General features: G+C 43.5%; 1 protein-coding gene across 1 annotated transcript; it reads right to left on the bottom strand.

Moving 5' to 3' along the window:
• Positions 1-97: 97 nt before the first annotated feature.
• cmya5 (cardiomyopathy associated 5) lies at positions 98-13,124 on the bottom strand. The gene is made up of 14 exons (XM_004544720.6): positions 12,854-13,124; positions 11,397-12,042; positions 8,592-11,270; positions 5,552-5,647; positions 5,244-5,462; positions 5,133-5,155; positions 4,450-4,574; positions 4,223-4,357; positions 3,919-4,065; positions 3,543-3,690; positions 3,305-3,438; positions 2,719-2,836; positions 2,469-2,645; positions 98-2,377 (listed from the first exon to the last, which is right to left on the bottom strand). Exons 1-14 carry the CDS (start codon positions 12,967-12,969, stop codon positions 2,125-2,127), a joined length of 5,016 nt encoding a protein of 1,671 aa, XP_004544777.3. The 5' UTR covers positions 12,970-13,124; the 3' UTR covers positions 98-2,124.
• Positions 13,125-13,137: the final 13 nt, after the last annotated feature.

Genomic DNA, 13,137 nt, shown 5'->3' with positions numbered 1-13,137 from the left:
GTTTCTGGCTTTTCCCCCCAGTATTGTTGAATATTGTGGCGTGATTGAATAATAGTCAAAATGTCCTCTAACACCAGACAAGAACTTTCTCACAGACTCTCGCCATCCTGTTTAATTTCTGAATGCTGATCTTTCCTCCATCCTCAAACCAAGCCAACGCATCAAGGCATGCTTTTGGGTTTTTCCAGTAACAATTACAGAAGATTTCTCTGTTGCCTGCCGTACCTCTCTGACTGACTGTGATCATTTGTTTAGATGTTGGGAGGATAGAGGGCTCTTTGTCTGGTTTTGGCCTTCAGCCTGGAAAAAATTAATCGCAGAGAAAGCTGAGAGGAAACGACGCATACTTCAGGTATTGTCCAAGTCGGTCACATGAAGGCGAGTATCCTGCTCAGATTTCTCCTGGATGGTTTGGGAAGCGGGTGCAGTAGCTGGAAATAAATACCACATTTTGGATCTGTTAGAAATTTCAGTCATCTTCTGCCTTTCTGTGCTGGAACAATATGTTTGTCAAGTAATATTAAATAGCATCAAGAAAAATCTGGTGGCTCCAGCAGAGTGTTGTCCACCACAGGAAGGCTGTCCCTCTTCAGAGGGCTTTTCTCCAGGTTCCAGCCGAAAAATCCAGTACATCACATGGAGCATCTGGTCACTGATGTGTTGCATGTGTGTACCCTCCACATTTCTGCTCCCTCCCTCTTTCCATTTTCCCAGAAATGATAAAAGGTGTCAGAGGTGAGTGAGAAGGGGGAAAGGGTGTGATTGCCTGGAAAATAATGATGCAATAACTGCGAATGTCCTCTCCAAAAGCATGTAACTGTGATGACCACTTGTGGCTCACAAACCTTATAAAAGGGGATTTGAAAGTCTAAATATGGGTGGAAATGCGATCTTTAGGACAAAGACCAAAAAAGAAAAAAAGCTTGTCTGGAAAATAATTAGATTTAAGTTTCTTTCTGTGGTCATTTGGTTCAGATCAGGTTTACAGTTCTCTCCTAACTTCCAGAAAGATTATTTTTAAAAAGACAGTAATACAGTTAACGGAGCACCAAGGCCCCCTAGTGGTGACATATTATTAGGAAAATGAGTCAAAACACATCTGCAGCACAGAGGTGTTTGGTTCAAATGAAGGGTCCTTTCTATGTGGAGCTTCCTCCGACAGTCCCTGCAACACACTGGTGTCCGGTCCAGGGTGTACTCTGCCTCTCTGTGACAGCTGAGACAGGCTTCATCAAACCCTGAACCTGATAAGGGGAGGATGGCTGGATGGTAAATGAGTCTAACCAATTAGTTCAGTTGAGCAGATAGAAAAATAATCATGTTCTTTCAGACCAGAAAAATCCGTTTTTACAAGACAAAAGAAGAAAAACAGCTGATCTGCATTTGTTGACAGTCACACATAAGAAACAAAGAACTGATTACATCTCTTTAAAAAGGTTATTTACACAAAACAAACATATTCACATTATGAAACAGTTTAAAAAGTGCCACAGTGTATGTTTGGAGACACAAACTCAGTCCAAAACTTTGTGGTGACAAAAAAACCCCAAAAAACCTTGAGTAATAATTTGTTGAAGGACTAATTACGCAGAGGTTGTGTTCAGATGTCTATATGTTATTAGAGCATTTACTAACAGCATCTGTGGTGAAGGGATTGAATGAACTGGGTGAAATTAGAAAAACGTTTACAAAAACAGTAAAAGATTGTCACATGTTTGGTTCAGAATTATAACATTTTTCACATTTCATTTTTCATTCTCGCTCATCAATGGGGGAAATAAGTCAAAGCACTTAATTTGAATCCATTTATATGAAATAGAAGCTCTATTTTCTAAATTGAAAGTGTCCTTTTTAGGTTTTTTTTTAACCTAGATACATATATAATTTGAATTCAATTGCAGAAAACTAGCTTTTAAAGCTTTATGTGGTTGAAGTACTGATAATAATAACTTAGATTTGTATTCCACCTTTCAAGAAACTTGAAGTGATCGTTCTTCTGTCAGCTAACAACACACAAACCCATATATTAGCTTTAGAGGAATCATCTCTTCTACATTATTCTTCAACATTTTAAGAGTCCATCGTGACCTGTAAACTCTCCACTGTGTTAGGCTACTAGCAGAGCTAGCTGTCCTTGGTAAACTCCGGCACCACCGGCACCATGCTGAGCTCCAGGCTGCCAGGCAACTCCAAAGCCAGAGCGGGCTGGCATGGCTGAGTGAAGTTCTGTCTGAAGGTGCCTAATAACTGACCGCTTTGGGCATTGTAGAAAGACAGACGACCGAGCTGGTAGTCCAGGAGAGTGCCCACTCTGTCAGGCGTCTCAGTTACAAACACGCTGGACTGAATATCATTATGGAGTAACTGATACCTGAAACTATAGGGGCAGAAAGACAGAGAAAAGTGGAAGTTAAAGACCAAAACTATCAGAAACATCACAGCAATGGGTGAAAATTCCTTATGTTTACCCTGATGGTGAGGGAGTACACTGCAAACACCAGGACAGGCTGTTTTCCCCCAGTGAGCTGTTTCTGTTGGCTGTGCTGTATGCCACTCCGAGCCTGTAGGCCGTACTTTGTGACACGCTGGTTTCCCAGTAATAGATCCCTCGTGCTGGCAGCAGCTCACCAAGGATGGATGGACACCTTTAGGACACGATGATTTTAAAAAGAGTATTCCTAATAAGGTCTACTGGATGTGTTCTTGGGTTACACTTACTGTGTGTCTGTGAGCGAGGCGGTTTTGTGTGCATCCTGGGAATAGTGCAGAGTGGTCTGGTTCTCTGAGAGCTGGAGAGCAGGATGAGCTGATGCCTTCAGCAGGTGGAACCTCGTGCCTCAAGACAAAAGTAACAGACAGTATAAAAACATAAGCAGGGGAGCAGAGATTCTGTAGGGTGGTTGCACACCTGTGAACATAAAATCATCATAATCAAGATTTCCGTGGACTGTTCTTTTTACCAATTTAAATGAACTCTACCGATTCTGCCAAGTAGAGTAGTATTCAGTCAGAATTATACCAGAAGCTTATTGATGGCTACCAAAAAACATCTCTTGGGTGCAACTTGCTAAGCCTGCATGCATACTTTTGACCCTGTGTGGATTAGAGAAAAAAACAAAACAATTCTTGTTCTCTTGTAAGGCATTAAAGATGTATGCTGCACATCAACAGCATCATTACAGCCTGGAAAAAGAACAATACAAAGAAATCTAAAGCACCACATTACTGTACCATTCATGCCCATGATGTCATGTACATCCTTTAAATTTCTAAACATGATTTGTGAAGTGTGTGTTCTTGATACCTTTTGTGGAAATGAGTGCAGCCTCGCTCTGTTCACTGGCTCCAGCCTCGTTCACAGCTTTGATGTAAAACAGGTAATTCTCACTGGGCTGCAGGAGAATCTTTTGCTCACAGGTTTTGATACCTGAGATGGATCTGGGAGTCACATCAGCAAAAATATATGCACAAACAAACATTTTACATAAACATCTAGTATAGTAACATGTGTCAGTGTGCTTACCGGTCTGGTTAACACCCACCTGAGCCCTTCTCCTTCCAGTTCATACTGTCGGCAGTACTCCAAAGTGTAACTCTGTCCAGGAGCCCGTTCTGCTGAGCTCCACCTCAGAGTAGCTGAATCCCACAGGATGCTGCAGCGCTCTGTGTCGATCACTGGCACTGAAGGAGCTGCCAGAGAGAGACAACTAATGAAAAGTACACCTTTATGGTTTTGCAGGACTTTTCTTGCTTCGTCTGTAAACTACAAACAGCCAGATTGCTTCCAAGCACATTGTCTTAATATAGCAGAGGAGAAATCTGAATTCTGTCAAGCATGTCAGGAAAAAATGAAAGCAGTTCTTCAACTTTTTTATCAGACAACAGATGTGTTGCTATAAGTCCAGCGTGCAGACTGACCAGTTCTGAAGGTGAGTCTCTCGCTGGGCAGAGAACAGCCTGTATAGTTGACAGCCATCACCCAAACCTTGTACATCTTGTCAGATTCTAGGTCCTCCAGGACACAGTAACTCTCCTTTACTGTCACACGGTACTCCTCTGACACAGCTGTGGACCACAGATATAAAACACCTCAAATGTAACCCTGAAGACAAACACCTCCTTACATTTATATACTCAGAAACCTTTTAATTTGTTCACTGTTCAACATCATTATTAGTCTTCCACAATTTTCCAGTTTAAGAAACATCCTGTAAGTATTTACCGCCCTGTGGATCCTCCATGCAGTAGACCTGGAAGCAGTCTATGATATCTCCAGGGTTGACTTTCCAGTAAACTGTGACGCTGGTGCTGGTGGCTGAGCCCGGCTCCTGCGGCAGCAGTGTCGGCCTCTGGGGAACTGAGACACACAGCAGGAAGCTTTATGCCACATATACGTACGTGTGATAGCATGAGATCTGCAAACACAGGGTAAGCTCACAGCAGACCCACCTGGGATTCCTTTTCGCTGTGCGAGGTTGGAGCTTGAAGTGTTGGCCTTGGCATAGTCCTCAAAGACCAGCAGTCCCTTGGGACCCAGCTCCATTGTCGAGGCTGAGTCCAGAGCTGCTGTAAGCCTGACCATAAACCACAACGTGAATCAGCATTAAAGTGTGAGCAATCTGCTCACTTGTCCAACTTTATCATCCAGTTTCCCAGACATAGATTAAGCCTGAACCTAACCTTAAAGAAAAATTCAGTGACGATCTCCATTATAAAGACTGCATTTAATTCATGCCTGGGAAACGCAGCCTATATGTTATATATTTCTATGCTATGGTAGATCAGTTAGAAACCCTCACCCATGCACACACCACATGGATCTTTATTTTGTGGCAATCAGTATAATTATAAAATCTGTCTTCTGATGATACTGACCTTCACACCTCTTGGCAAAACTTTTTGGTGTTAAATTCATGTTTTTGGTTAAATAAATTAGCGCTTTTTGACTTTTTGTCACAGCTTCTTAGATATGTAATAATAAAACAAAAATTCACTCATGCATTTTAATATCCAGCATACCGGCATGCTCCACAGGTTGAGGTTCTGGAGGTCAAGCAGCATGCCAAACTGGTTGCCACTAAAGTCCTGGGAAACCACACTCATTCCCAAATCTTTAATTGAAAGCAAATTACCTTGCATGAATGTCTTCAGGCGACTAGTGGGGGAGCAGATTGAAGAAGATTTTATTAGAAATTTGACACAAACCCTCATGAGCAATAAACCCGAGGAGCTTCAGGACTCACGCTGGCCTCAGTCTCAGCCTCTCTGCTTGCGGTCTCCAGAATGGCCTTGGCCGAGTCAATGCTCTCCTGGAAGGAGACAATCTGATCATAGAGCTGCTCCAGCTTGGTCTTCTTTTCCTCCTCCATGCTGACAGACATGTTATTGTACTGCTCCATCACCACATCCATCATCTCCTTGTTCTGAGCCTTCATGGCCGCCTCGCTCTCTATGAACTGATCCTGAGCCAGACGAACAGCAAAGAGAGGCTTTTGATTAAACTCTACCATGAGCTAACAGTGCTGCTTAGAGCAACTAAAGCATGCTTTACCTCCACAGAGTTGTAGGCAAGCTCCAGCTCTGACACCAAGTCCTCGATGTTCTCCGATCTCTCCTGAAGCTCTGAGATCCAACCACTCAGCGACTCCTGTTTTACAAACACTTACAGGTTAAATGAAGCTTGTGTGTAAGTTCAGTAACGAAGATCTGCAATCACTCATCTCCCTGCTTTCCTGGGTGCTCAGCTGCTTTTCTGGTCTTTACATCACTACTGCTTCCCCATCCTGTCAGTCTCAATACTGACATCATTACTCTAGTCCAGTCATCTTCTTGCCCACCTTCTTTGAGCCAATCAGCATCCACTTTGTGTGGTTTAAATCTGTGTCCTCGTCATTCTCCCTTTCAGACTCTCCTCCCCATCTCCACCTCACAGACACCTCAGTTAAAGCTCCATCCAAGAAGGCTTGGATGTAGTCATCATCTTCAGCACCACCAGCATCTAGACTTCGGGGGGCTCCTGTCCTAAATCCTGTCAGTGCTGGGATTTTGTACCACCATCGTCAAAGTCTAATTGCTAAAAAGTTTTTCTGTCTCAATAAATGATGTTCAGTTCTTCCAAGTGATCTCTTCTTATTGAATTATCAGTTGTAAGCACTCTGACAATAATGCAAAGGTGCGAAGTGAAATATTTTGCATATGATGCCAAAGCTGAGCCAAAGCTCTCTCAGAGTTTGTAACCTCAAAAGATTATAAAGTTTTAAAGAAAATCTAGCAGATAAACAAGAATACAGATCTCTTTGTGGGCTGGTATCTCTGCCAGGGTTTCACAGAAGGTGTTTCATCTTTCACAACATTATTAACCAACTGAAAACAACATGCTTTCTTTTTTACTCATGATAACAACTTCTCAATTGCTCTGTCGAGTTCTTTATCTTGTTTAAAGATTAAACAAATCCCTCCCGCAAGTTGTTACTATTCAGAGAGATAAAACGGGTTCATCCTGAAGTTAAAATACGAGTCTGCTGCAGCTTTAAGGAGAGCCATCAGAGACGCTATTCCAGGAAGAAGAGCAGCGGCGATCCCCTGTCACCGCTTCAGCACAAGCAGCTCACATTTAACTGGGTCAAGATGTGGTCACTGACCGCTCTCTGCTCTCTGCTAAGAGTCTTAACAGGTGTTTGAAGGAGAACGTGTGAACATACCTGCATACACAACCCTGGGCCAGTCACACAGAGATAGCCTTTAGCTTTACCAACAGCCAGACTTTAGTCATATGTCTGAATGTATTCAAATAAGATTTTTTTTCCAAACAACAGCCACTTCTTTGAGTTATTAACAATCATGACCACAGTAAATTTTCAAAGCAGTAACTGTGGTCTTGAAAAGGTATTTCCCTTCACACTGCCGGCTCCATAATATTCAACCACAAATTATGGGCCCTGACATCTTAGTGCTAAATTAGTCTGAGGGTCAGCTGGCTAATGTTTGATGCTTAAAATAAGCCAGTCTTTATTTTTCTGAATGCCATGAATTTCTCATCTAAGAGCAGATTTATAACATTACAGAGCACTTTAACACATGTTTGACAAAAAGCCCCCTGTGCATGTAGAAGTGAAGCAGTGCAATGCAATTTCTAGCTTGGAGAACTGGACCGGACACAGGTTTGCTAAGTTTCCTTGGTGAGCATGCCAGGATCTGTGGAGTACTTGAATATACTGCACTTCTTGGTGCTGAAGTCAGACTTAGATTAGAGCTTTGCTCTTTTGATCTTTATGTTGTTTACTCTCTACAGCTGTCAATACTTCACATAAATATGGTGGATCGCACATCATCAAGACCTGGTTCAAATATCAGCTGGAAATGACATTCAATCTTTCTTAAAATTGTTCCAACTTTCTCTTCATTTAAGTGCCAGAAGTCTGACATACCCCTCTCCTGTTGTCAGGTGTTTCCTGACAGACCACATGGAAAAGCCAAAATAACTTATCCGTTAGTGAGGCGTGTGTGTTTAGGCGTTTTCTCTGATTGTTGCAATAAAATGTGTCTTGAACCTTCAGCCTAAAAATGCAGATCTGTGTTTGTTTGCATTTTAATTTGAGGAAAAAGACTAAAATAGCTGATTGTTAGAAGGTTTCATCTCCACACGTGATGGCTGACCCTAAGCTCACCCAGAGGTACAGCGAGAGAGGAAAGCGCGCCTGTGTGTGTGTGTGTGTGTGTGTGTGTGTGTGTGTGTGTGTGTGTGTGTACGGATTGCATATCATTTTCTACGTGATGATGTCACACTGGACCTTTGCACCGATCAAAGCAGAGCATTGCATCACTACAATTCAATGTGCTTGGCTGCAGCCTGAGAAGTGGCGGCCTGTTGGCATTGAATGGAAATGTTGACTAATCTAGGACCAGTTTATTATAAACTAATGCCCGTAAAATGTGTGATGTTCATAACAAGAGTTCATAACACTGGTGAGATGTAGGATAATGAGCTGCTATTTGATCGCAGTACTCGTCAGTCATGAGTGTGGTTTTTGTGCTGTGTCAGCAGCTACATGTTTGAATGATGAAACAGTCGGGAGCCACTTTGACCTTCTGGAACCAGAGAAAATAAAAAATGTTGATTTGATTTTACGGTATAAAAACTGGTGTTCTGCTTTGTTCAGTTCATGATGCTGTGCTACTTTTTGTATTGCACTCTATATCATAGTTCAGAAAGGAAACTATATCCTGACTACTGCTCTTGGCTTTGTTTTTAGGCTTTAGGAAATAACCACTGTAGGCTAGGTAACCCCTTACAGGCTGTTTTAGACAAAATCAGGTGAGGTACCATAGAGAGCAATTACTTCAGCATTAGTTGTAGGATGTAGGTCCTTTCCCAGCTGCCATAGGGCGAAAGGCAGAGCACAATCTGGACAGATGGCCGTTCAAATTCACACCAAGAGGTAAATTAGAAACATCAATAAACCTAACCCCGAGAACTGCATGAACCAGAGAGAACCAGACATGGGGGAACATGCAAACTCCACACAGATAGTGCTAACCGCTGCTCCACTGTGCTGCCCTGCGTGTGTAGCTGTGCTTCAATATTAGATTACCTTTATTTCTTCGTAAGCCGTATCCACGGCAGTCACATCGTGGCTGTGATGCTCTCCAGACATGCAGTCTTTCTCTGACATCAGAAATCCACAGGTGAGACAGAACCAGTCCATCCCCTGTAACTCAGCAGCTAACTGGGCCTGCATTTCCTCCTCTGCGTCGATTATTTCATAGTCAGCCTCAATCATTTCTTCTTCTTCTTCTGGGAAATAATCTACCTTCTCTACCACCATCTCTTCATCCTCTTCTTTCTTCAGAGTAGGCTGTGGTAATAGCCCAGCCACATCTCTCTGTGTTTCAGGTTCTGGCATCTCCTTTGCATCCTGTTTAGAAATCACTTCATATTCCATCTCAACATCAGGCACATCTGGGCACTCTGCTAATCCCCAATCTTGCTCCATTTGTTGCTCAACATCCTCTTTGTGCAGATCAACATGTGGAACTAGATCTGCTTTAATAACGCTCGTTTCTTCCATCTCGTGAATCTCTGCCATCTGTTCTACGACTGTTTGTTCAGGATGTATTTCCTCTCTGTGCACTTCATATGAATCCTGTTGGGGAGTAAAGATGATTTTGTCTTCTTCTATGGGTCTCTGAATCTTCGCCTCCTTGGAGTCAGCTTCCTCTACAGGTGCCGGTGGCGAATAGTCCATATCGAAATCATTCCTGGTTTGTTCTTTTTCTTCTGCAGAGGTTTCTGGTTCTACTTTGACTTCAGGCTCCATCATTGTTTCTTCTACTAGTGCCTGAAGTTCAGCTGTGCTGTTAGACTCAGGGAGAGGAACCGTATCTTTCTCTGACCACTGGCTGATCTCTACATCCATCTCTACAGCTTCTCCTTTGGGGACGAGGAGGATTAGCTCATCACCTACGGTCACTATGTCTTGAACCAAAGTCCTACTGGTCTCTGCGGGTACTTTAGAGTTTGTTTTGTCTGATCCACCATCAGCCATGTCTTGTTGTGTCTGCTGAGTTTTAAGGGTTGCATGAAGTTTCTCATCTGCATCTGTCATGACTGGTTCTGAAACAGGCTTGGTTACTTCAATGGACGTGGCTGTGACCTCTAACCCTTCTTTATCCAACTTGTCCTCAGCAGTAGTTTCCCCTGTCAGAGGTTCGTGTCCTTCAGGAATACTTCTCACTTCCTGAAGATCGACACAAACTTGGGTTTGAATCTCTTTTTCATTCACTGCTTTTTCCGTTACCTCCACAACAGTGTGCACTGCAGCATCACAGTCTGTGATAACCTCAACAGGTCCAACGTCTTCGGCTTCTCTGTGCTGTGACGCTGGTGTTTGAGCCGAGGGTTCAGTCAGAGTGAACGTTTCCTGTGTTACAGTCTCAGGTTCCTTCACTTCAGCTAAGTCCTCTGCTTTGGTTACTAGTTCTTCATCAGCAGACTCTATTTTGGTGTCAGAAACAACCTCCTCAGGCAAACTCGTCTTCCAGGCTTCTGCTTGTACTTCAGATATATTGACTGCAGGAGGCACCTCACTGCTTACAGGTGCTTCTATATCTGCACGCACTACAGGTGTCTTCTCATCAGTCTTTTCTAACACCTCCTCACAGGCATGCTCAGGTTCAGTGCAGCTTTGCTCACACTTTTTTTCTTCTTCTCTCTGATGACCCTCACTCTGTTGTGTATGGTCTACTTTACAGTCCGCCTGGTGAGTTTCAGGAAGTGGCTTTTCTGAGCTGCACTCAGAAGACTCGGTCTTGTCTGTCTTATCTTCAAGCTTCATTTGTTGATCTTCCATTTTTTTCTCTGGTGGTTTAGACTCTTGACCTGAATCTTCCGAGGTCACTCCTATAGTCTCCTCCTGAGTAGCCTCAGAGAGTTGCACTTCCTGCACCTCTGGTTCCTCCTTCTTTACCTTTTCTTTCTTTTCTTCTTCTGGCACTCGTATTAAACATCCCGTCATTTCAAACTTACTCTGCGGCCACATCATCCTTCCTTCGCTCTCACTGGCCACCGGCTCCTGTTGAACATCCAGCGTAGGAGATTCGTCTTTTAAAATGAACTTCTCCAGGTACCCATGTGCCTCCTCTGAATCTGACAAACGTCTCCTGTAAGACTTCTCAGATGCCACGCTCTCTGCCTCAGAGTATTCCTCATCACTCTTCCTCCTCTCACCCACAGCATCCTCGTAAAGGTCAGAGTACATGAAGGACATGGCAGTGGGCTCTTCCAGCAGGATCGGGTCAATGATCTTAGGAGGTCCAGGAGAGATAAAGATGGGCGTGAGAGTGGTCTCTTCACTCTCAAACAACACTGATCCGCTCCCTTTCGTTGACCTCTGGCTTTCTCGTCTGCTTCTCATCCCTCCTTGGCTTTCAGTCTTGTCTTCTTCTCTCTGATGTAGTGCATCAGCAGGAAGTCCTTCTCCATAGAAGACCTCATCAAGGTGTTCCCCAACTATATCTACGTCCGAAACAAATACGAAAGAGTCCTCAGATGCAGAGGGGGCGCCTGTGGCTGTTTCTCCAGCAGGCTTTTGTTCCTCAGCTTGGAGTTTTGCTGCAGGCTGTTTAAACTCCTCCTGCAGCTCTGCTTGTTCTCCAGAAGCCACCACATCCAAAAGGGTAAACTTCTCGAAATAGTCAATGTCACCGGTGCTTTCTCTCTGAGTGGGTGTGTGTCCACGCTCTGTGTCTGCTGATGGCTGAGAAGAATCTTGCTGTGGAGAAATTAAAATCAGCATCTCAATCCAAAAAGTGCACTGTAACACTTAAACTGACAAATGAAGCATAATAAAGATCACAAAGTTCATTATAACAATCTTTCAAATGAAACAGAAAAGTACCTCCTGGTGTTCCAGTATTTCCTCCCCCTCTGGCAGGACTTGATTATGTTGCAACGTCCACTCAATGTGATTATGAGACTTGATCTTTGGAGTCTGATCCAGATAAGACAAATTGTCCTGCAGCTCTGTACTCTCCTCCTCGTCCACAGTGGGTAGTTTAGAGGGGACTCTAATGTTAAGAATCTCATAGCCCTCTGAAATCAAACTAAAAAGCTGCTGATCTTTGCTTTTGATTTCCTCCAAGTCCGTCTCTGTTTTGCTGTTTTCCTGCTTGACATTGGGAAGTGAAACCTCTGCCATCTCCGGTCTCTCCACGCCTAGAGCTGAAGCCGATCTTGAGCTACCAGGTCGGCTCAGCCTGTCCCCGAGCCTACTGCTTCTTCCTCCAGACCTCGTCCTCCTGCGGACTACTTTCTCCTCATCAAAGACGATGGTGATCTTTCCTGCAGCTCCAGAGCCCTCCATACTGTAAGCTTCAGAGGTGGAGCTCGTCTCAGAGGCCCACGGAGTAGAGCAGCGGCTAGAGGCCGTCTCCCAAACAATACCACTGTCCTCGCTCTGAACTGTTACCATCGAGAACGACGGATCCACCATTAGGCATTGGAGCTTGGGCTTCACCGATGGGTCCTGGACAACTTCTCGGAGACTGAAGGAGAGAGGAATTGACAGAGTGAGAGGAATGAGGAGGGAGGAAGGAAAGGCATGACTGCAAGAGGAGATCTTTTTTGGCACAGCTCATGGAAATATAACCTGAGGACAAAGCAATTAATCAAATCAAAACATATTCGAGCAACATTTTGGACCACCGAGGCAGCTGAGTTAATCTAAGATGAAAGCACAGTAACACCAGTTAATCTTTTCTCAAGATGATCACTTGAGATTTGCAGATCTCCAGCATTAGACCAGGTGTTTGGTGCGGAGCTGCCAGTGAGAGTGATGATCTGAAAAAATAATGATCTGATGCGCTCTGAGCCATCCCTCCGGCTATGAATACACCAGAGCCCCCTGAAAGGTGACGTCCCAAGGCGTCATTCATGTAATATTAGAAAAGCAAAGCCTGGCCTTCTGGGATGCATCCAACATATCAGTTTCTTCTACTATTTATGAAATGGGAAGAATAAGTAGAGGAAACTAGTATAAAAATGAGATGTAAAACATGTTGTGGTGAACAACATCGAACATTGATATAGCTGCCACACCGACACTTCTTTACGTGATTATTTAAGGCATTAAGTTAGATTAATGGAGATTAATGGAAACTAAATTGAGTTTATGTTTTCCAGATGGAGATGAGCTACATCTTCTCCTTTCCTTGTTTATAACAAATTATTTGATGCTAAGAAGCTCAGAGACAAAGAGCTAACATTTTTAAAAAAAATCACTCTAAAACAGAGATAATATGAATAAAAATGAGGTTATTCAGATTCTTTTTTTCTTTTTCTTTTTTTGTAAATCACCTGTTTTGTAGCTCTTCCAATTCATCTTCATCATCCTGGCTCATGACATCTGAAGCTTCACACTGAAACTCCTGCAGCTCCGTCATCTCCGAATACAGACTCTCACATTCGTCCATCTTGGTAATTTCCCCCAAATCTTCTCTTTTCAACTCCAAGTATTGTTTTTTAGAGTCCTCCTGATGTTTTGAGTCACTCTGAATTGGTAGTCGGTCCGCCTGTTTGTGTCATTCTAAGTTGGGAGATGTCCATCTGACTCAGCGAAGGACAGAAATAGACAGAGCCGG

The sequence above is a fragment of the Maylandia zebra genome, linkage group LG12 (genome assembly GCF_041146795.1).
Source record: "Maylandia zebra isolate NMK-2024a linkage group LG12, Mzebra_GT3a, whole genome shotgun sequence".
NCBI classification, from domain to species: Eukaryota; Metazoa; Chordata; class Actinopteri; order Cichliformes; family Cichlidae; genus Maylandia; species Maylandia zebra.
The sequence above is the reverse complement of the archived record's forward strand: the minus strand, read 5'-3'. Positions and strand labels throughout refer to the sequence as shown.

Excerpts from the sequence above, each read along its gene's own strand:
- cmya5 (XM_004544720.6), bottom strand. The coding sequence starts at position 12,969 with ATGGACGAATGTGAGAGTCTGTATTCGGAGATGACGGAGCTGCAGGAG. Across the intron at positions 4,575-5,132 it reads CCTGAAGACATTCATGCAAG|GCTTACAGCAGCTCTGGACT; the intron begins GTAATTTGCTTT and ends GTTTATGGTCAG. Across the intron at positions 2,378-2,468 it reads TGTACTCCCTCACCATCAGG|TTTCAGGTATCAGTTACTCC; the intron begins GTAAACATAAGG and ends CTGCCCCTATAG.